Consider the following 24,658-nt stretch of genomic DNA (forward strand, 5'->3'; position numbering starts at 1 on the left):
TTCTGATTTATATTTTAAAAACATTCAGTATATGGCATCAACACCTACATGTAATCTACATTCATTTCTCCAGTTTGGCCTTTCTACAACCTGATCAGTTTTTGACTAGTTCATGTCCAGTTAGCATAACACTGTCCTCACCCTCATTAAAACTCACAATCCAATAGGGCCTCAGAAGTAGAAACTTTGACAACGCTCTTTCAACAATAACAAAAGGAACTCTTTATTATTTAGTCCATCTGTGACTTCTCTTTTGTGTGACTTCAAAATGACTCTTCTGTCAGACAAAAGTTAGTTATCTGCAGTAGCCTTCAGTCTGCACTAGTGCTCAAAGGATAAGATGATCAGTCAGTTAGCCAGCAACAGTCACTCAACATTTTTAATAACTTACTAATCATTAAAGTCATTAAAACCAAAGGTCCTTTTCACAGCATTGCACAGTAACCACCCTGACATCTGCCTACCTGTAAGAGCATTCCTGCAAAAAGCAAAGCGTTTTTGAAAGCAGCTGCTGGTGCTTCGGTCCAGTGCTGCAATGACAGGCAGGTGCTTCAGTGCACGTCATAGCACTGGTGCAACACCCCCAAAAGTCTACAGCATATATACTAGTTGCATATGTCACTTATTTATGTCTTGTGTAAAATACATATAATATGTGCAGAAGATATGTTGTTAAATATGAAAGTCTTGCAGTGTACACACAAGGCACATGGATCTCCATACTGTAGCAAGACAATTACTTATATTACCAAAGATTGCTGCATATTTGGACAATTTACCAGCCATTTGTGATTTGGTGGAAATGTTGTCCCCAGCCCGGTTTTGACTCTTGTGCGCTGTGTTGTACTTCTAGTGGGCCTAAGCCACTTCTTACCCTTATTGCCTGTATGTAGGTGTTGAGATACCATGCGGCGATGTGAAAAGGACTTAAAAGTGTACAGCCATGCTAGCAGCTCTGTCAGCCTGTAGGCTCCTTGGACACAACACCGCTTTGAGGTAATCCATCAAAGGTTGAGGTTTTTCACAAGAAAAGGGGAAATTTTGACCCACTGGTGATGCTAGAGGGAAGGTCAGACGATCACCAAAGTCTGCAGGATTGATGGTCAGCAGACCATGAGTGTCTAAATTTCATGGCAATTAATCCAATAGTTTTTAAGACATTTCAGTTTTTGGATCAAAGTGGTGGATCAACCGTCTGATGGACACTATCGTAGAGTCATGCTGCTCACATAGCTAAAAAAGTAGGGGGTATTTTACACACCATATGTTCTATCATATAATTGCAACAAATAACTGTCACAGTAATTGAAATTATTGTTAGTTGCAGCCCTAGACTACACACACAATGCTCATGGCCATGTGTAGCCTATATATTATTGCCATTATGTTGTTATTATGCTGTTTGGACCACTGGCACTGGAACCACTTGGTGTGTAACAAGGTGAATAATGTTGCAGATGTTAACATCCCTCCAACCACTGCAACTGGTTGCCAACATAATAGACATAGTGAGAAACAGTGGAAATCTACAAGCTGAACCAAAATCCTACAATCCAGCTGTGCCAGACAGAACTTATGCATAATCAAATCCAGTGCATTTAACACCCGAAGAAACTCATGCTTTTTCATCCTCTAAGGCCCAGTTGGTGAGGTGAAGATTAGCAGATACCACAAACTAATTTTCTGTGCAGAAGAGTTGGATATCAGCTTGTAAGTTGTGCTCATGAAACCCAATGAGGTTGTTAGCTGGTGTGAAATAAACCACCTACGTTTTCTCTTCTCTTCTCTCCTGTTTCTTGGCCTGTCAGTATCAACGCGGTGTACTGTATATTGGATATGACAGGCTTTGTGAATGGAGCTCTGACAGAGAGAATGTCAGTCACGCATTTCTCTTTATTTTCTCCTCTTCTCCATCCTTCCCTGTCTACCCCCCCCCCCCCCAACTCCTTGCTCTCCTCCCGTCTCCCCCTCTGTCCGTCTGTGCCAAAGATCTAAGCGGTTTTCATCTCTTTGTCGGAACTGTCCCTCTCTCTCCTCTCGTTATCTTTTCATCCTAGGAAAGCTCAAGTGCGGCAAACACACTCTTATGGGGGAGTAGAGTCATGTTTGACCGTGCTCTACAAACCCCAGATCACTTCACATCACTCCAGTCCTCACAACAGACGCAACCCCTAATCCCCCACCTCTGACTTGTTGTCTTTTCTCTTTCTGTCTGTATTTCTCAAAACTACTGTCATTTTATTCACATATTAAATTCACCTGTTTATGTGGCCCTGTGGCCTCAGCCTTGAGTATCTGCTGTATTTAGTGTAGGATTTGCAGACTTTCTCTTCACTGCTTTAGTAAGAACCCAAAATAAAAAAAAATTCTGTGTTAAATGTAAATAAAAACATAATGCATCATTTGCAGGTCTTTTTGACCTCTAATCAGTTAAAAACAGTAGAAAAACAAGATCTTTAGTGTTTAAACTAATAAACTTAATTGTTCTTTGTAAATATACACCCGTGCAGCTTGTTTCAAAAAAGTTGGGACAGTGGGAACAAAAGACTGGGAAAGTTGTGGGATCCTCAAAAAAAAAAAAAACCTGTTTGGAACATTCCACAACTTTAAAGCTTCATCAGTAACAGGTGACAAGATCATGACTGGGTGTTAAAGGGACATCCTTGAAAAGCTCAGTTGTTTACAAGCAAGGGAGGTGAGAAATGACATGACTTTATAAAGGATAATAAATTGGCTCAGGAACACTTTGTGAAGCCATTGTCAGTACAGTTTGTTGCTGCATCCACAAATGCAAATTAAAGCTCCAGTAGGCAACATTGTTTTGGTATAATTGAGAAATAATTTCATAAGAACCTTTCAGCATATTGTAAATCAGGTGTTTTGAGAGAGAACTAGATTTCTGCACCTCCTCAATGGCTCTGTTTTCAGCATTTAGAGAATTTGCCCCGTGACGGTAGACTTAAACCAATCACAGGTCTTTTAGGACCTGGGAGACTGGGAACCACGGCAGAAAAAGTCGCTATAAAACAACATTATAATAAATAGAAAAGAGCCTAATGACCAACATGCTCAACCCAGGAGTTTGTCGGCTCACTCAGTCACTTCTGAGTTCACCTTCAGTTGTGCTCGTTCACGTGTATCGCAGAGCTTTGCCGACTGCCGAGAGGACCGGGCGGAGCTGAGACACAGAGCCAATAAACAGCTAAATCGCGCCCATCGCGCTGTTTACAGTATGACAGTTACAGACACCGTGCTTTTGTACTGACATTTTTTGCTACGTGATAACAGCATCACCTTATAGTTAAAGAGTTCAGGTACTTGACTGGCTGGACTGGGTGGACAGGTCTAAAAGGATTTTCCAATCATTGTATTCTGTTCTCAGAGTGTTTTACATAACGTTTTGGATTTGGTTTGTAGTTTGTAGAAAGAAAATGTCTGGATTTTTTTTTTTGACCTTTTTGATATCTCAAGACCAAAGACCAAAAAAAGAACATTTGGAGCTCACATTAGGATCAGAGTGAGGCACTCTGTGAGGAAATGTATAAAAGTATTAGAAAACAGACGAAATCTCACATTGATGTTAAAAAAAAAAACCTCAGACATGTCTGCAGAAACTGGCTTCACAAAGTGGAGATCTTTTGAATTTTCGTCTTTCCTCCGTTTCCTCAAGGATTGCATGCTCTGTGCCTGCCAATAATCTATATTGAACAATATTTCAAAGAGAAGATTCACTGTCCTTGGTTATGAAGCCTGCAGTGCTGCAAGGAAACTGTTCTTCTTCTCTTTCTATTTCTTTCTCTAACTCTCTTTTCCATTACAGTTTTTTTTTTGTTTCTCCACCTCTCTGCCCTTCCAATCTACCCTCTGCTCTCCAATGATCCCCCTATATTAGCTTCTGCTGTCATCTGACACTTTTGTTGATCGCACAATCTCTTTCTCCTCTTACAGTGATTGTGGTGGAAAACACACAGTCACTCAATGACAAACACAGGTACACACACACACACACGTACGCTGGGTATTACAGCGTGTATCACATACACCATCAAACACACACCGACATGCCGATTTCATGATCCAAGAAAAACCTTCTATTGGTGTGGATAAAACAAATGAATCAAGGCTCATGTTGTTGGCTTTGGCTGTATATAGTCTGTCAGATACTGTCCCATCAGTTGTCATACACATAGAAAACCATTACGTACATGTACAATAAACAATGCAGGCGTGGAGATGCTCTCAAATGCACAGATGCATGAACACACACGTTAAAGATGAATCATGAAACAAACACTGACAAACAAGCACGCACACACAAACTATATCTATCTGTTCTATCACTGCTTGTGTGTCACTGTGTTTTTATTTTTTTTGCTTGCCTCAGGGAAGTGATGATTTGTGTCCATGTGTGTATTTCTGTGCGTGTGTGTGTAATTAATTCATATGCTGCCTTAAATTATCTCCCCCACTCTGGCCATTTAATCAATACCTTTCAGTGTGATGTGATCAGGTGATATCTGTGTTTTTCTGTCCTGACCAGGCTGCTTCCATCCTCCTTCTAGATTCACTTTTTTTTTACAAACTAGAAGAACCCCAGAGACGTTTACATATGTCACTGCACAATTTTGCATAACAATTAGACGTTCTGCATATGTGCCACATTTAAATGAATATTTAGACATTTTGGGAAGAACAGTAAATGGTGGGTGATATGGCTCAACTACGTAGAGCACGGACATTCAGTTTAGAAATAACTTAAAGCACTGATAGAGCAGAAACATCCGCTCACTAATTTATGCACACATTTTCTACAAATTTTGAATTCATCAACTGGATATCATGGGTAGCCTTAGGTAGGCATTAAACAGGTCCCTGGGCTAAATTATTAGACTGGAGTATTGATAGACCCTGACCTTATTGATTTTTATTGGAATCTTTAAAGGTTTGGTGTAATTTATTATCATACGGCTGCAGGACAGCCTCTCCCTGTCTGTACTGATGCAGCTCCTCCACACACTCAGATACGCACTGATGTAGTTTCAAGGGGTTATGTGCTGAGCTATTTCTTTGCCAAGTGATCTGCACTCCAGAGAGTCACTTTGTACAGGCTGATGTCAAACTATATTCCTTTAAAACAAATAAAATAGGTTGTCTAAGGTCTGACATATTCTTTTTTGTTTTTTTTTTTGTTTTTTTACCAAAGCAATAACTGATCATCAAGATTGTATGATCGACCTGACCATGTCCTAAATTTTCCATCTTGCCAAGGCTAGTTCTGAAATAAACAATGAACAAATTCGATATCGATATATATATATTTTCTTTTTAAGATCGCCACAAAATATTATAAATTGTTTCTTTCAATCCCAGAAAAGTTCATGTTTGTCAGACTCTCTAGTAGCTAACACAGAATTCTAATAAGCTTTGATTGAAATCATAACAAAATGTGTGTGTTTGAATATCTGTCTCTGTTTATTGTTAAGTGACTGGACTTCAGTGATAGAATGTACATGTGTAATATCAGTTTTTCTCCTGTTTCCCTTTTAACCTTTGAATCTGCTGGAAGGAAAAAAGGGCAAATGGGAGATTTCACTGAGATGTAGATGGCTCCAAGACCAGAATCAGATTAGAAGATGCTTTCTGGTGTTAATACAAGCACAGTCTGGGTTTGGAAACCTGCTACTGAATTCAGCACCAATTAAATTCATGTTTGTATAGAAGATGCTGGTTTAAGGCAGGCTGTATCTATTTAGTGGTACAGTGAAACTACATGTGACTTTATTAAAATATACTGGAAAACATACAGCAGAAAAACACTCAGTCAAAAAGTTCAAAATCTATTTATTCTTTCATTGTGTGTGTGTGTGTGTGTGTGTGTTCACAAGAGTGTGTAAGCAGCAAAACTGCAATTTACAGTTGATTGAAAGCACCGAAGAGGTTACTGAAGGTCAGTCTTTTCATTTATAACGGCCATTTAACGGTTGGGTCAAAAGTTAAATCAATGTCCCAGACACGTTTAGATATCTAGAGCTCTAATCGAGCCAAAATGAAAAGGATGGGGTCATGACATCAACCATTTGATCTCCTTCTATCCTGTCTGCAAAGAAGAATCCTGATAAAAATGTTCCTGTCATAAGGCTGTTTGTGTGTGTGTGTGTGTGTGTTTGTGTGTTTGTGTGTGTGTGTGTGTGTGTGTGTGTGTGTGTGTCTGTGTGTGTGTGTGTTTGTGTGTTTGTGTGTGTGTGATTAGTGTTTCTTTGGGTCAGATGGACACTTCCCTCTATTGCAGTTAATCGATAGAGTCTGTGACTTTTCTCTCAGGTACCCACTCTCCACTACTCTTATCTTTTTCCTTTCCTTTCCTTTCCTTTCCTTTCCTTTCCTTTCCTTTCCTTTCCTGTACTTTACCTTCTTTGCTGTTCCTCTCCTCTCCTCTCCTCTCCTCTCCTCTCCTCTCCTCTCCTCTCCTCTCCTCTCCTCTCCTCTCCTCTCCTCTGGCGATGGCAGGGGAAGGGCCAAAGCATCTAAATGGTCTCTTGTGAATGAAGTGAATTGTGACAGAGCTCATCGGCATGCATGAGCAGCTCCCATAAAGTAACTACGCATATCAATCATGCTCTGCGTGGCTTCATGTTGAACAGGATTCATGACCTTCTGTGGGATTCCTCCGGCGAGATACAGTATAACATACATAGAAACACACACTCACCAACACACACGCAGACAGACATTGACATATGCATGTACGTACTCACACATTTCAACAGCGCATACACACACATTCGGTCTCTGAACCGTACACACACGCTGCTCACCACTCTGTCAAGCTGTCACTGTGGTTTGACACCAGCTCTCCTGTCTCATCATTAGTTTTAGTGAGAGATGTCCTGTCCCCTCAACAAAAACAAACATGGCAGGCGGTGACGAATCAATTAATCAGACCAGGCATTTGCCAATAGTTATGTTTCACTTACAACTAATGTGCATTGAATGTCTCAGAAAGTTTCCAATAATGCATGGACAACACTTTCAATCAGCATCGCCCGCAACACTTTTGATCGATGAATCATCAGAGGCAGATAGATTGCTGTCAAAACAGCAGCTTTCTATGACTGATGATCGTCTTCCACACTAACTGAATTGATGCACCTCTGAGCAGGACACAACTCCGTGCCAATATTTGTGTTAATAACTTCTTTCCAGTTTTTTTTTTTTTTCTTTCTCTCTGCTACAGCCTCTGGCCTGATTTAGACAATTGATTCCTGCACTATTTCTTTGCTTGTTGTTTGTTTTTTGGATCTTGTGTTTTTCAAATTGATGTACTTCTTATGATATAAAAGTGGGTCTCAACACAAATCTCAGAGTTGCTGGAGTTGCATGCTATGGCAAAAAAAAAACAACATTGTGCAATTATTTTGGCATATATTGTGATTTTGATATTATCACAATTAGTAAGAGTTAGGGCTGCAGCTAAGGATTCTTTTCATTGTTCATTAATTTGTTGATTACTTTCTCGATTAATCAGTTAGTTGTTTGGTCCATAAAACGTCAGTAAAAGGCAAAAAATGTCAGTTAGTGTTTCCCAAAGCCCAAATGACATCCTCAGACGTCTTGATTTGCCCACAGCCCAAATATATTCAGTTTAGTGTCAAAGAGGAGTAAATAAAGCAGAAAATAATCATAGAGAATTGTAACTTTTTCCCTTAAAAATTACTCAAGCCTATTAATAGATTATCAAAATATTGAATTAGTTAATTAATTAATTGTTTAATCATTGCAGCCCTAGTGGGGATGATCATTTTTCTTTCTTATTTTCTGCCTATTTATTTTCTTTCTTTCTTATCAGTTTTCTTACATCTGGAGAATAAAATTAGTAGATCAGAGCATCTCTGCAGTACTGCTGAACTTCATCATGTTGTTTTGTCACAAATTAAACCTTTATCATGAAATTGCAGTTTCTGCAATTTGGATATTGCACGTACTCATACTGCTGTTATGATAATATTTTGATTAATTGTGTAGACTGAGTTGGAGTACCATTTCTTTCAAGTTGTGGCAAAATGTGTTCACCTCCAAAGCAAAATTACATATTTTCCTCTTACCTGTAGTGCCTTTTATTGATCTTGATGGTGCGAGTTGCAGTGTTTCAGAGTAATTTGTGATAGAGATGTCTGCTTTGGTAAAACGTAATAGAAGTAGGTGACACTTGGCTTGTGGTTTTAGAAGTGGCAAATAAGAAGAAAAAGAAAAAAAGAAGAAGAAAAACTTAAGAGCACTGTCTCTTTCCAGAAATCTTCATTTCTATGATAGAATCTAATGGGGAAAAAAAACTTTCTTTCAACTAGAAAGAAAGTTCCAATATGAAACTGTTTGCAGCATCCAGGTCATGATTTCTGTGAATAGACATTGCTGTTGAGTTTTTCCAGACGTACTTCTTTTCACAAGTCTCCATTATACTGGAGAGAATGCAGACATCTTCACAGTGATATCTCCAAAACTCAGCAACTCACCATAACAATCTAGAAGGATAAATTCACAACAGGAAAAATATGTAGTTTTGACTTTTGGGTGAATTGTCCCCTTAAGATATTAATTTGTTTTATGACATGACTGTTCTCCTATAGACTCTAAACACAAACCTAACAGAGGTATCCGACTAACAGTTGAAGTACATGAAAATATGAAAATACTTTTCAGTGTCAGTTTAAACAGATCCTGCCTGTGTTGAGAAAAAAATGGCAGTTTTGATTAAAGCACTCATGCTAAGTCTACCTTAGACATGACAGTCTTGCTACTTCACACATAGTTAATCATGAAGAGTGAAAAACAATCTACGATGCTCCTTTTGTGTTGCTAAGCAACAAAGCAGTGGATGCTGTGTATACGTCATGCACTTATGGAGTTGTGAGACGCAGCACCTCTGTTAGATCAAAAAAGTTGTCAGACACCATGTTGCATTACTGATTATTTGCACAAGAGGTTAAATGTCAGCTATTTGTTAGGTGGCTGGGGAGGCTGTCCAGGTTTTAATGATTAGACTTCTGTTGGCATGTGAGACTAGAGGAGAGAATGAATGACTCTGTAGTGTAACAGGTGGAGCCATCTTGCTTTGTTTGCATCATTCCTTTGTTTTGCCTGTGATTGCATTGCCTTGTTGAGAAGCCTCCACCCACCCAGCCTCTCCTCCCTCTGGCCTAGCTGTCAGTCTCTCTTCTTTGGCCGACTTCATTCACCTTCTTCTTTGTCGGTCTCATGATTATCACCATCTTCTGCTACTCTCTATTTTTCCCTTTCACCTTAAGTACCCCTTCCCAGTGATCTCTTTTAAATTGCCTTATCAAATCCCCGGTTACATGAATTCATCTCTCCTCACTTCACGTTCTCACTCTTATTCTTTCTGAGTCTCTTTGCCTCTACTTCTTGTCTCGTCTTCAACTTTGACTTTTTCTTCCCTCTCTGTTTTTTTGTCTTCTTCTGTTCTTTCAGCTTCATCCCTCTTTCTGCACTTTTCTGCTGTTTTTCTGTCTCCCTCTTATGTTTTTGCTTATCCTCTCTCCCTCTCCTGCCTCCCTCTCTTGTCTTTATTCCCCCCTCCTCCTCCTCTCTCAGCCTCCCTTTCTCTAGTCGATCAGACAGTTGAAGCAGCCAAGCTGCCAGAGGCGAGAGCAGACAGAGGAGCCGCTCTGTCCGACCTCCCTCCCTCTCTGGAGAGGCAAACTAATGCAGACACGCCAATAAGCTGTAAGGAGACAATTATTCACCATTTATATCAGCTCTACGTCGTTTTGAGTTAGCACAGCGCACCTCTGGAACCCAGCTCTGTTACCCCACATAGTGTTTTTAATACTTGTACCCTTTCATGGGTCACGTTTTCATTGATGGAATGGTAGAGGCTTGCACCAGGGAAACTGTAGCCCAGAGGTTACAGTTTGCTTGTTACCAGAAGATCATTGGTCAAAAGTAAGAGAAAATTTGAGGGAAGGGAACATAAATAAGACATGCTCTCCAATACCATTGCAGCTGCTATCACTGTGCCCTTCAGCAAGGCACTTAACCCCCAGCTGCTCCATTGGATCTGCTCAGCATCCAGCAAATAAAGAGTAATTATACTGGTTTTCTAGTAAACTGCATTCTGTATATTGTGTTGTGGACAAAACAAGACATTAGAGGGCATCATCTCTGGCTTTTGGAAACAGCGATGAACATTTCTCACCATTTTCTGACATTTTGGACCAAACAACTAACTGATTAATCGAGAAAATGGTCAACAGATTAACCAATGGTGAAAATTATTGTTGGTTGAAGCCCTTATTTTGTTAAATTCCTGAACTAAAACACTTGAAGTCTCACATCCTCTATATAGTGGAAAGTACCATTTAAAATTTAACTCATATTTACAACTTTTGAATGTGTGTTTGGGCTTGTGCACTTGAACTTTTTGCATGGGTTTTTCTTTTCCTGTAAGTCAAACACCATGTGCTGCCGAGAGAGACTCTGAGGTTAAGATGAAGGATGGAGAGTGGCAGCAGAGCAAGAAGCAGAAAACTTAACAAGCAGCCTGTTCAAATGTAGAGAGCTGCTGTGAGAGTAATGTAGCATACTGTGTATGTGTGTTGCCACATGTGTGCATGCATGCATGTTTTGCAGTGTGGATTGTTGAGTGTTTGTGTATTTGCATGTCTGAGTATATACAGTATGTTGATGTGATGGAGAAGAAATGGCTGTCGTAGCTGAAGAGGTTTTTCAAAGAACAATGAAAAGACTGAAGGAGTGAATGATTGACTGCTCTGTTGATGAGCTCCTCGAAAACAAAATTGCGGAGCAAAAGTCTCATATTCAAACAGGCATTCACACACACACACACACACACACACACACACACACACACACACACACACACACACACACACACACACACACATTTCTACATTAAAGACGCTGAAACCAACACTCTCAAATACACACAGAGGAAGGCGTATACGCGGTAGGCATTGTGAATATCACACCACAAACACTCTTGCTTTATCTTTTCTTCTCCAAAACATCCACTTTCAAAAAATATGAACAAAAACAATGATAGCTGAGGAGAAATATTGAGCTGACTGTTTTCAATTGTCAGTTACAGTAAGGAGCACAAATGCTGTTAAGATCTTCAAAATGACACTTTTATATCAGGAGGCTTGTTTTTGATTTTATGTTTGGACAGCCTTCTCTCTTAATAACTATAGGTGCCGAGTAGAACCATAAAGCGTTCTTCAGCTTGTCCTCAGGAGAACCCTTTTTAGTTCCTGGTAGAACATTTACGTCCACTTGGAACCATTACAGAGTTTTACCTAGAACTTAACATAAAGAGTTACACCGAGAACCATCTGTGAAAAGTTTCACGTAGGACCCCCTATGAGAGGTTCTAAAGGAGAACCCCTCTAGAGTCTCACCTAGATTTGGGGATTCTATCCAGAATTTTTTCACCTAGCAAGATCCCGTCCAGGGGGTTCTATACCAAGAACCTATTTTATATTCCAAGGGTTTTATCTACCCACTAGGTGGTTTCTCCTGAGAACCCTTTTATGTTCCAAGGGTCTTATTTCGAACCAGCGTTGGGGATCCGATTGAAAACTCTTTTATCAATGGGTTTTATCTAGAACCCACCCAGGGGGTTCTGCCGAGAACCTTTTTATATTCCAAGGATTTCATCTAGAAACCACCGAGGGAGTTCTACTGAGAAATCTCTTATATTCTGATACAAAGAACCCTTGATAAAACAGCTCTTCAATGACTTCAACAATCCACGATGAACTCTTTGTTCTAAAAAGGTTCTTAATGGAACCCTTTGTCTTACAAAGAACCCTTGACAAACCCTTTCTTCAAAAAGGGGTTCTTCAGAAGTAAATGGTTCTGGGTTGAACCTCAGACCTTCAGGAAGGACCCTTTTGGAACTCTTATTTCTAATAGTGTACTGTTGTAAACGTGTGGTTGTTTGAGCATTTACCTGCCCGTTTTTAACAGCTACATGTTTGCAAACTGACTGAAAATGACCAGCAGTCATTTTTTTTTGTCTCTCTTTCTTTCTTTTCTCTTGAAAGAGAAAAAAATCTTTATCAAGTAAAGTGGAAATGTCATCAGAATGTACAAACCTGAGTGGAAAGGCACACCTTAACCTTAAGCTATTAGCAGCTTGAGCTTGTTCCATGTAGGAGAACGTGCAGCGGCAGATTCAGAGCCTTATTTTGAACTTGATTTCAGGCTGGAGATCGTGTTCAGCGTTGTTACGTCTGATCGAGTTGAAGTTTAAGGTGAACAGGCCGCCCACTTCCTTCCTGTCTGTTCAATGATAACAGTTGTAGAGCGCCGTGAAAATTTGTTCTCCCTGTGAATCGATGCTAATCACATCATTGTGCTCCCCCGTCCCCCACGCCTCTCTCTGCGGTTTCACACTCCTCTCTGGCCTTTTCCTCCTCACCCGCTGTTTCCCTCGCTCTGTCTCTGTCCCTCCCCTCCTCCCTCCTGTCTCCCCTCATCATAGGGGAGGTGAAGCCATCTGAGGCTACTTGCACGCAAGCCAGCCCTCCTCATGGGTCAGTGCTGTGCAGACTCCGATATTGTAGTTGTCGCCACTTCAGAGATCTCCCATCATGCATCTATCATCCATTATTTCTGCTGTTGTCGTTCTGCAGCCTGTTATTTCTTCAGACCTGAATACAGAGCTTTATACAATCTGTTGATAAAATTTTGATATGATGATTTGAGACAAGATCTCGCCTGAGATATGAGTTATGACAACTTGAATATTGTCACATTTCACCTGAGTCAAATTAACGATACCATTTCCTACCCAATAATTGGTTCTCAGGTGTTTTCGCTCTTCTCTTCATCTGAAAGTGACACTTTGTACCTGAAAGCGTCCTCGGATTTGTCACATTTGTAAAGTTTTTTTAGCTTCATCCAGCTTCTTCTTCCACCTGCAGCTGAGTACACTCAAAGCACTTTCTATTCAAGTGTAGCTTTAACAAAGTGGTGAGTTTACACCTGCTGTTTTTCTGCCATGTTTTTAAATCTACTCTACTACAACTACATCTACTCTATCACAGTTTAGTTAAGTCACACCACTGTGGGCCATTTATGAGAGGGAAATCAGATTGAATTGTGCCAGGTAACTGCCAGGGTTTTTTTTTTTTTTATCTAGTCATTTCCTGTTTTATTTTATGAGGTGTGTGTATCTGGGTTTTACTTCACTTCCTGTCTTCTTTCTTCTTTTCCCACCTGTTTTCTGTATCAAATGTTTCATTCGTCAATTAGTTCTTTAGCTAGTCAGTCCTGGGGTTTCTTTGTTTCAGTGTCAGTTTTTTCTTTGTCAGTTTAACCAAACATTCCAGACCTTTCCTCGTGTTTCATCTCCAGACTTGTTCATTGGTTTTTATCTGTTCCTGCTCGACTATCCATAAGCTTTTGCATTTTGACTTTCTTCATTAAATTAATTTTGAATTTCACCTGCTCAGCCTCTTGGTCTGCATTTGGGTTCAAACTCCTGCCTTACCGGATTCCTTGCTTGACACTGTGACAGGTTACAGTGCAGACATATTAATATTTTACTATTTTTATCAACACTGAAGCTTGGTGGAAGGAAGGGTGGAAGGGGTCTGAGAAGTATCATTAAAATACTGTCAAATTTGGTCCACCCACAGTGAGAGTTGACAATCACGAGAGGATGTCATGAAATCTTTGGTTGTGAACCAGACATGGTGGTCACAAAATTACACTGTAAGTCCACTGGCTGTCAATTCAGAGCTTCACCAACCAAACATGAGCTTCATCAAAAGGACCAAAATCCGAATGTGACTGTTGCTACAACTCAAGTTTACTAAGCAAAAAAATCACAACAGGTTAGCATAATGATGCTCAGTAGATGATATGTACATTTTTAACAGGAGGGATGACATATATATTTGTAGTCATGCCTCTCCAAAAATATTTTATGGGGTTGTGTTTTCAACAGCACAGACACTACCAAACAATCATAACTGTATTATACAAATACTACAGGCAGTACTTCATGAAATGAAAGTCAAAGTTAGTCGTTCTTTTTTATTACTTTTCAGTGGTTAAATATTTGTAAAACCCACAGACAGATGTAAAGGGTGACCAATAGCAAAAAAGTAAAAATGACAAAATATGGAGATCCAATGTTTGCACCCAAAATGATGATATTTAACTAAACAACCCCTTTGCCCCTCCGTTGGGGTGGCAGGTTAACAAGGGGGATGCATTTTGGTCACTTTGCTAACAAGGGAGATGGTATCCCCTCTCATATCGCCAACTGAACTGATGCTAGTGCCAGTGGTTTAGCTGCTGTCAAAACAAGAGAGAGGTGCAGATAAATGACACATGTTTATGACAAATGAGTTCATGACACATCTCCCCTTGCATCAGGTTTTCTTTCCATCCCCACGCTACGATTCACCGAGCATTCATCGCACCATCCGACATGCTTCAAAACTGATATCCTACAGTCTGACACTGATTGCACCCAAAACTTCAATAACCCGTCTTGTACTGTGACATGCGCTTTACTTGTAAGATTGTTACACACTCTGTACTGTATAAGACAAAAGCTCTGTCCCAGAATAAAGAATCAGCCTTTTGACCCTCTGATGGAGACCAACGTTTTAATTTTCCAATTATCTCTCATCAAACACTGACACATCTAACACTCCAGCATTTTTGTAAAAGGCTTTGTTCATGCAGATGCAGGAGTAATGTGATATATTTATTTATCTGAGTCATCGATACTGGCACTAGTATTACACATACACCCACAAGACAATGACCTTTTTTCTGCTGCAGAGATACTGTTACTAAATATGTGATGTGGTTTCTCTCCCTTTTGTTTTTGCGTGTGTGTGTGTGTGTGTATGTCCGCATGGCTACATGTCTGTCTCACTCACAGCTCCAGCCAACGCCCAGATCGTGCACTCAGGCGCAGCATGTAACGTCAAGGATGATAACATCAGCGAGAGAATCTACACCATCAAAGAAGGAGACACACTAGTGCTTCAGTGTATTGTTAAAGGACACCCACGACCACAGGTAAGACACCTGCTGACGGCTTGTTTAACATGTATGTTGATGCTGATGCTGTTATTTAGAGTGACTTTCACTGAGCTGTGTGAACAGGTAAGGTTTTGAGACTCTTGCTCAAGGACACTTGAACAATAGTGTTTGTAGTGGCTCTGAACACAACCTGTCAGCAATCACACATGCTACCCTCTCTGTAATCACTGCACACTGACTGAACATGGCAACTGGTGGATGAATTAGTGAAGACTTTCCAAGGTTTGGTAAAATTACACACATGATTTATTCATACTGGTGTCAGAAAGCCGTCTCATGAAAAAAATGTGATAAATAAATACATTTTCAGTGTGGTTTCAAACCTTAAGGATGAAATACTATGTAGAAAAGAACAGAAAAATGGTACCACTTTACTCGTATAAATGATCTACAATTTGTTTATAATTAGGTTCTTAATTAATTTAAAAACACTATAAATCATTAATAAATTGGTAAAACACATTAGCTAAAAAGGACAACAGACACTGTGATCAAATAGTGAGCCCACATTTATCTGTAATGTTAAGCCTCAGATTTCATTGCTTACTCATGCTGCATTAACAGCCAAAATATACAGATTTTTTTGTCCCAGGAACTTATTTTCAAGGAAATAAAAGGTTTCTTTATCCTGTTGTTGTACATATTTTGACCAGAGGCTAAAGTAAGGCTGCACAATTTATCAAAATATTATCAAAATCATAACATGGCCAAGTGCAATATTCATATTGCAGAACCTGCAATTTTTTTGATAAAGGAGAAATTTGTGACAAAACAGCTTTATTATGAAGTACTGTAATGCTGCAGAGACGCTCTGACCTACAAATCTTGATCTTTAGATGTGAGAAAACATGCCTTAAAAGTCAAAAAGTTTCACTTGGGAAGTCAAATCAACATATCAAATGGGCTTTTTACAATATTATTTACTTTGACTTTTTTAGCATCAGCCATTTTAAACTTTACAATAAGGCTAATCAACATCAAGATGACTGGGTAATTTTTTCTATATGGATATTATGTCATATATAATATCTGCTGCGTGCATTTATCTGAAAATAACACCACCTTCCTCCAGCCAATCAGAGCTGAGTACTCTCTGTGACACTGGTGTAATCAATGAGCCATGATCAGCTCTCAAGCCTGCTTCTGTCTTTCTGAATCACTTCTCCTGCTTAAATCTTGCTGAAATTTTTAATGTATGTCTCAGATTCATTTTCCTGACACAAATATAACAAAGCCCTGGGTCATGTCAAGCTGTTGATGCTGTTATAATGCATGAACACCTCCTTAAATCTGGCAAAATCTCGCCATGTTTACATGGTGTTCCTGTTTTCACACAAGCATGTTGGGGCAAAACATGCTGGTGGCAGAAAAGACTGCAGGCAACGGGGACACATTCTATCATTAGCATCAGTTACAAAACAGGCCCTGCCCTGGCTAGCATATATTAAGTGATACATCCATGAGCCATTAGTCATGTTTATAGTGTCACTGTGCTTCTGTTTATGCTGAGTCACACAATCACCTCCTTTATTGGCCTTATAGTGGCACTAACTCATACCATGAGCCGCCTCAGTGTTCTCAGGTGGACATTGATATCACTTGGCTCCTACCTCTGACACATCGACTATATTTGGTTTAACATCAGACAAATTGTTTTGATGAATAAGAGCAGCAGTAGCTCAGCCGGTAGGATTTAGAGAATATGCTTGTGACATAAAGGTCATGGGTTTAATTCCTGGAACAGCTGGTGGACTAAATGTGTTCTGCCTGCTGGAAACAGTTACTCACACGTTACTTACAGGTTTAAGGCTAACTGTACAGCTGCACTACTGGATCTTTAACATATGACTTGTAAATATAAGAACAAAACAAAAGAGGAATCATATGCATTAAGATAGATACACAATGGGGGAGTCTGGGGATGGCACTAACACTTTTTGTATGGGCATTAGTAGCTTTTACTACAAATAAAAGTCACTTGGACATCTACTACACAATTACAAATTATGTGACTTAATGTCAAATACAAAGTACTCCATGTTACAACCTACCCCACTGCTGGGGTGAGTTGTAACACTAGCTGGGGATAGATGTACCAGTGAGAGGCAATTTGCTGAATTAAGATCCACACAGTTCCAATATATGAAAGAACTTTATTTGATAAATAAAGGATAAACACTAAATACAGTGAACAATGCCTCGTTAGTCTAGCAGTGGTAGTAATTGCACCCCATTTGTGTTGTGTTTTTTTGGTGGAAACATTTGTTGAATAAAGACAGATGGACAAGAGCGGCTGTTTAGAACAAGAGCCTTATTGTTTTATTATTCTGTTCATTTAAATTGTTTGTGCCTCATGAATTTATATTTCACATAACTAATTTGCTGGTAGAATTGTTTAAATAAAACTTAAACTGAGAAAAAGAAGAACAAGACATATGTTATGTATCTGACTAATTATTAATGATTCATTTATTGTTTTAGTGTCTAACTCTGTTAAACATTCCAGTGAGCTCAAAAAGGAAATGGGTGTGTATGATATTGGTGGCATCACCAAGCTACTGGTTGGTCAATCTGGCAGTATTACAACTAACCTGGTATTACAACACTCCCTGGTTTCCCCTATGATAAATCACAATTTAAACATATTTGCTGTCCACTTCAGTGCGCCACTCAATTTTCTTCAGTCCTTTTCAGCTACACTTGAAATAAGTGAAGAAGAACAAATGCTATTATACAACAGCTCAGACTGCACACGCTGTGTTTGGAGCGCAGCCGACTCGTTGGTTAAAAAAGGGCACAGGCTTTATTCTTTCATAAAGACATATTCCATATATGAGGGAAACTGAACACGCACACATGTGCCAGAATACATTATGTACATGAGCACACAAACACACACGAATAAATACACCATCAGTAAGATAGTGGTTCAAACAAGCACACATGCACACACACACACACACACACACACAGCAGTAGACTCAGCCAACACTGGATACATCTGGTTTCCTGGGTTGAACTCCAGCTGAACATCATGGACATTTGGACCAGGGTTTGTGTGTGTGTGTGTGTGTGTGTGTGTCGGGGGTGGGGGGTGGGGTGGGGGGCTTACAGAGCAAATGAACTGAGGTGACTGTAGAGGGATCGTGTGTTTTGTGTGTGGGAGTGTGTGAGGTGAGAAAAGCAGCGTTCCTCACGGGTGCATGTCCACTGGCATCACATCAACATGAATAAAACAGTGCCTGTGTCTAGGCCTTGTTTTCTTCTATTTGTGTTTATGTGTGTATCCACTCTGTGTGTGTGTGTGTGTGTGTGTGTGTGTGTGTGTGTGTGTGTGTGTGTGTGTGTGTGTGTGTGTGTGTGTGTGTGTGTGTGTGAGGCAGCTTGCTTGTGTGACTCCGTAGATGCAAACTAATCATTTGTACGTTGCTGCAATATCTAATTACACACCAACCTGCTGACCTAACCTGCCTATACTAACTATGGCTGTCATATCTCTCTCATTTGATCTATTCATCTTTTTATGGCTCGCTTTCTCTCTCTCACTCTCTCTCTCTCTCTCTCTCTCTCTCACACACACACACACACACACACAGATATGCACATCACATTTACATGCTGTGTGCCCTAAAACAAATACAGACCAACTTTTAATAAAACTTTTATTTTCAGCAGCGCTGGAATAGTAATCATTATAAAACGTACTCAGAAAAATACACACTACACGAGTTCATTCCCCTGGAGCAGTTCAAAGATGTAGGAAATTGCGTCAGTGATTGCTTGTTCTCTGGGTCGGAGGTGGGAGTGTATTTTGAATAATGATCACATTGGTCACATTGTCAGAATGTAAAATGTATATAGCGTGTGCACAAGCAAGATGTACACTGCCTCTGGCAAAGAGACATTGGTTGAGTGAGTTTGTGTGTGCCTGTGTTTGCATATGTGTGTGTGTGTGTGTGTGTGTGCCTGTCTAGGAGAAACTGTGTATGTAGACACACAGTAACAAACAAAAGGCACACAGAGATACTGAGACAGACAACAGATTAAGACAAACAGTTACAGTGAAAACGTTTCAGTATCTTAATTCTGTTATACAGGAAAACTGAGGTTGAGACAAATTATCTTGATAAAATTATCACAATATTATGTTGGACGGCACAGTATGTATTTAATGGTCAGCTCCAAATTGTTTCCCCCTTTAAAAAAATATATCAATGTAGTATGAAACAGTTGGACATCTAGTTTGATTAAATTTGAAGAAAGCAAAGATCAACTGAATTGTATCTGGCACTAAAAGGGTTCAAGGCAGATCAGATGAAGAGACCGTGCAGGTTTTACATGGCATATCTTGTCATGGGTTTTTCTAATCATCATCAAAGTCACACAAACCAATTTTGTGCATTTTGGACATGAAAAGAAAACCAAGTCTTTCTTTTCAAGTCAAGACTTTTTGATCCCACGCACCTGTCACTAAGTCTTTATGATGTGCAAGCATTTTGTTTGAAATTGCGACCTGGATGTATTTTGCACAGTAAAATTCATTTTTGACCTTTGGGTTAAAACTGACAACATCATCTTATTTCAAGGTCCACTTTAGTTATTTACTGAACTTTCTGTCTCAAGGTCTTTGTCAACAAATGAAGCAGGCTTAGGAATCTTTTGACAATATTTCATTATGTGATATCATGTCAGATGACAGCTGAGCATGAACAGCTTTCTCTACTGGGGGTGTTTTCAAGTATCAAATACCACTACAACCTGAACAATGGATGCATTGTCTAGTAGCTTTACTGGACTTGTACAAACATACATGTTTGAGCCACCAGAGCCATGCTGTTGTAACTGAAGTGAGCAGTAACTGCCAGAGTGATTTGGACTGAAAGAATTGCTAAAGGTACATTCACGACTAGTCTTACTCGCCGGATGCACGCTGCGGGTATAAGCCTGCCATTGTTTGCTTTGGTGTCAGTCAGCATCGAGGCATCGACCATTTACATTTTCAAAGTCCCCAGGAAACAACAACAAAATCCAAGCTACAACCTACATACTGAAATTGACAAATTAGCGCCTGTGACACTAATTGTATGAACATTAACAAGCTAGCAGCTGTTACCTTGCAGTGATTCAGACATTTTAATGTGAGCCCTCTCAACATGCAAATCGCCCTCCAAAACAGGTTCCCCCTTGGACACTATTTTGCAGCAGCACAGTCGCTGCATCCTGTGCTTAGCGCTGCCCAACGTGTTTGTGACTGGTTTAAAGTAATGCAAAGAAGGCAGGACAGTGTCTCCTCTATAGTAGAATGTGCATGTCTGAAAACAGACCTGTCTCCAGCACTGTACACTTTGGAGATAGGCCTGGCTATGCAAGACTAGTTTGCGAATGACATGGATGTGGGGTGTTAGCAGTCCTCTCATCACTTGCATCGGTCATGCAAGTGTAATCAATACCTATCGCCATGGTGACTGCAAAAAAACTATGTGACTACAAAAGATTGTGTCTGATCATTCCTGTTTCATATAAATAGCCCTTGGTTGTCTATAGTTTATCTACAGTGCATCAAATATGAAACCAAAGGGTTAAACACCCTGGAAATAATACCTGCCAATGCCCACACTAACAGTAATTGGCCTGAGTCAGCACATCTGTAAAAACAGATTTTGAGAAACAACATGCTGTAATGCTTACTGTTAATATTAGAGAGGGAGAGACAGAGATATACACTAACAACAGGATGAAACAGTGTAAGGACAATTAAAGAGAGTGATAAAAGATTATGGCGGCACCAGAGAAACAAAGAAAGATACAATGAAAAGAGATAAGAGGAAAAATGTTCAGGGTTATTGTGATAAAGAGAGAAGAACGATTCAAAGTCAGGATAATCATGTCTGCACATCTGTGTGTGTGCTAGAATGTTTAAAACGTTTGTATTCTCACTATAGAAGAAAAATGTATTATAGAAAACACTGTTAAAAGCTGTTGGTTTGACTGGTCGACCTTTGTCATGTCTTCTTCTATCTGTGTCCTTCTGTTGTCACCCTCCACCGGTTGACAAATCTAAAAAGACACCAGTTGTTCCAAACCTGCAAAAAAAATATGAGTGAGTGAGGAAAAATCAGCCACAACAACCAGAAAAGTCAGATAAGTGTTCGTCCTCCTATAGCCTGTGAGCACAGAATAGAATAAAGTAGAATAGACTAGAAGTAAACAGGGAGTGTGTTGCTGACCTCTGTCCGAGTGCTTTCTGCTGGAGTAGCACACTGCAGCATTCTGTATTCGGTCCCTTTGGGCTTACAGAGTTTCCACTGCGCTCCATTGGCTGTATTGATAACCTGATCCCTGTCACCCCAGCTCTCCTTGATCCATCTTTACAGCTTTCCATACATCCTCTTCTTTACACACATTCTGTCATTGCACAAAGTTGTAGTATCTGATGCAATTTTGTATTATATCTATTGTCATTATGACCATGAAATGAAAGCTCATAAAGCCTTTCTCTTCTGACATTGTGTGTTGTACTCTTATTTGCCGCACAGTCAGAATAGAGACAAAGTACCCATAGTGGTAAGCTCAGGGGGCCGTGGGATGAAAATAATCCGTGACATTGACCTAGAGGAGCTTAAAAAATTCATGCCGGAAAAGCATATATTCGTACCTCAAAACGAGCTGGTTAGTTAGTGCCCATCTTAGCAGAATTGCATGTTGCTGACCACATGCTTTGTATGTGATAATAATTGGCTGCCTCTTGCATTTGATTTACATCTATCCATGTGTTGCGGAGGTTCTTGACATTTTTAAAGGGATCGTTCAGATTATTTAGAGTAGGGTGTGTATGAGGTACTTATCCATAGTCATTCTTACCTACAGTAGTTTGTGATTGGCACACCCCTAGTGTGGAGAAACAGAGAGGAGTACGGGCATGGCAGCTAAGCAACTGACTGCTGTGGGTGGGGTCAGGAACAAATCGTAACTTCTAAATCTAAATGTATGTTATATTTAGAATATTTTCAACACTTCACTTTGCCTTCAGACAGCCTTTTCCGATGGCAAACTGCTGTTATACATATAAGCCACATAGTGTTCTCTCTAAACCAAGGGTGGGCAGTTATTTTTCCTAAGGGGCCACATGAGAAACCCTGATTGTTGCCGGGGGCCGCACAGATGTTTGCACACTGTACCTCTATTTTATCACTCAGATTGAATATAGAAAACATACTGTACACTTACCCTTAGTCCTCAGCATTTATTATATTGAAAATCATTCCAAACAGCATCTTAATAAGAACATTAAATTTATGCAGGAGTCTTTGAAAATACTGTACAGGTAATATAAAGCAGCACACCAGGGATGCTACAACCCATCCTGTATACCTGTTTTATCTTTGACAAAAATTGTTAGCTGCATAACAACCAAATATAAAATATACCAAAACATGCAGAAATTACTGTTTTCAGATGAGAACATTTGTTTTTTAATAATCCACTGTGGATTCTCAGTGCCAAAAACAAATAGCATGACAAAATAATACTGCTTTGTACATGTGATGCTTGGACACGACTGTTAAAAAAACAAAACAAACCTGATGGGAAAAAATCCAAAACACTACAATATCTCCTGCCCTGACCTCTAAACACATGTGAAGGTTACTTTTTTTCAACTTTTTTTGCTTTTTGGATAATTCAGTGTGGATTGTCAATGCCAAAAAAACAAAAATCTTGACAAAAAATAAGACTGTTTTCTACACAGCAACATGTTTGTCCATGACTTATTAAACACTCAACGTTCAGCATCAACTTTACACTTTTTAGTGCTCATTTGGTGACTCCAGTGTATTCCTCCAACTGCGTTCCACAAAGAAAATCAAAATCACCACCCGCTCAACCTGCCATGGGCGTGTCTCAGTCACTTCAGCAGAAACATCACTCACGTCAATCAAGTGTGACAGAACACAAGCATTTCAAACTAAAAGCCGATTTAGATCATTTCATTCGTCTCTTTAGCCTCCTAAGTAAAATGGTGTGTTTTGTCTTCGACCTCACGGGTCTGCTCTTAACCAACCAAGCTCCATGGGCACAATCAGTCATTTCACCTGGTAGAACTCAGGAGTTGCTACTCCACAACAGTGTTTATCTGTTTGTTTGTGTTATTGTGTTACTTTGATGTGTTAAAATGTTTGTTCAGATTCACCAAAATCATACAATAACACAAACAAACTAACCGACCAAGGCAGCAGTAGACCCTCAACTCCCATGTTTTTTAAAGGAAAATGACTGATTTCGCCTTTGAAGTTTGGTTGGTTTGGGAAGAACGAAAAATTGGCTTGTACAACGGCGGTTTCCCACCAAAAAAGGTTGTGAGATAGAAAAATAAACTGATGAAAATTTTCTAAATATAGCGCACACTTAAACTGATATTGATTTTTTTTTATGTGGACATTTTTAAGTGATTAAAATACTTTTACGGATGACCTTGTCCGCAGCAGTACATTGCTTAGCTTCCATGCTGATAACCCTCTTCTTCTTCAAACTGGGGATGTGCTGACCAGCATCTACGGTAACTCCCACACTGACTAATAGCTCATACAACCCCACTTCAAATAACCCAAACCATCCCTTTAAAGTTTCCCCCAATTAACAGTGACCTCAGACAAATTATGTTATGTATATGAAAGCCATCATTTCAAAACTCTGTGCAGCGTACCAACAGTTGTGAAAGGATTATAACCCAAAGCAGATTGGTCAGTGTTTTCGAAACAGGTGGATATCAAAATAAAACTGTAGCCAAACTGAAGTGGTGTTTTACTTTCATATTAGCAATGATGCTGTAAGAGCAGTTGCAGTAGTATTCATCTTATTTTGAAACAAGACTCCCCGTTCTTTGGAGTATTCGTGGATTCATCCCACAAAGAATAACACAGTTGAACAGCTACAAAAATGAAGCGTGTCTGTCTTTTTTCCCCCATCCTCACTTAGAAGTTTGTATTGGCCTGCAGGTTTCTGCAGACGCACACAATGTTCAAGTCTTCTGGCTGCTTTGTTATTATTTATGGATGTACTCCAGTTTAGAGCGAATGTCCTCATAATGCTCTCTGTATTCAGCCTTCAGAGAAACAATGCTCTTACAAATTTGTGCCGACAACATTTTAATACATTTGTTGATAAACGCGCCCACTGCCGAGCGGACCGCACAGAGTCTTTAAAAACATTAGAGCTTCATATTTTATTAATCACATAAGATGTTTCATAGCAGTTTGGAATCTTTTATCTGACTCTGGTTTCTGGCTTTGGGAGAGAGCCGCTCGTGTCCCACATTTTGATGGGTGTATTTAAGATCATAGGAATATGATGTATGAGTTGTGATTGGCAGTAGATTCTTTTTGCATTTTCAGTCTAGATGTATTACCAGGAAAGACTTTTACACTGTGTATTATTTTTTAATGCAAGGACCATTTTGCTCCCGAAACTTTAATCCGCTCATTCTCAGACTGAGATGATGTAGAGTTTCCCATCCACTTTCACTCACTCTCTGTCTCACTGCACCTCTCTCAGA

The 24,658-nt window shown here is 39.6% G+C and overlaps 1 protein-coding gene across 2 annotated transcripts in view; it reads left to right on the top strand.

The window, feature by feature from the left end:
* Nucleotides 1-24,658, top strand: part of mdga1 (MAM domain containing glycosylphosphatidylinositol anchor 1) — a 256,196-nt gene that overhangs the window by 54,687 nt on the left and 176,851 nt on the right. For both annotated transcript variants that reach the window (XM_084719638.1, XM_084719647.1), the window contains exon 3: nt 14,945-15,084. In XM_084719638.1, coding sequence (XP_084575764.1) covers nt 14,945-15,084 — 140 coding nt within the window. The remainder of the gene's footprint in view (nt 1-14,944; nt 15,085-24,658) is intronic.

The sequence above is a fragment of the Lutjanus erythropterus genome, chromosome 1 (genome assembly GCF_056507025.1).
Source record: "Lutjanus erythropterus isolate fLutEry1 chromosome 1, fLutEry1.hap2, whole genome shotgun sequence".
Classification (NCBI taxonomy): domain Eukaryota; kingdom Metazoa; phylum Chordata; class Actinopteri; order Lutjaniformes; family Lutjanidae; genus Lutjanus; species Lutjanus erythropterus.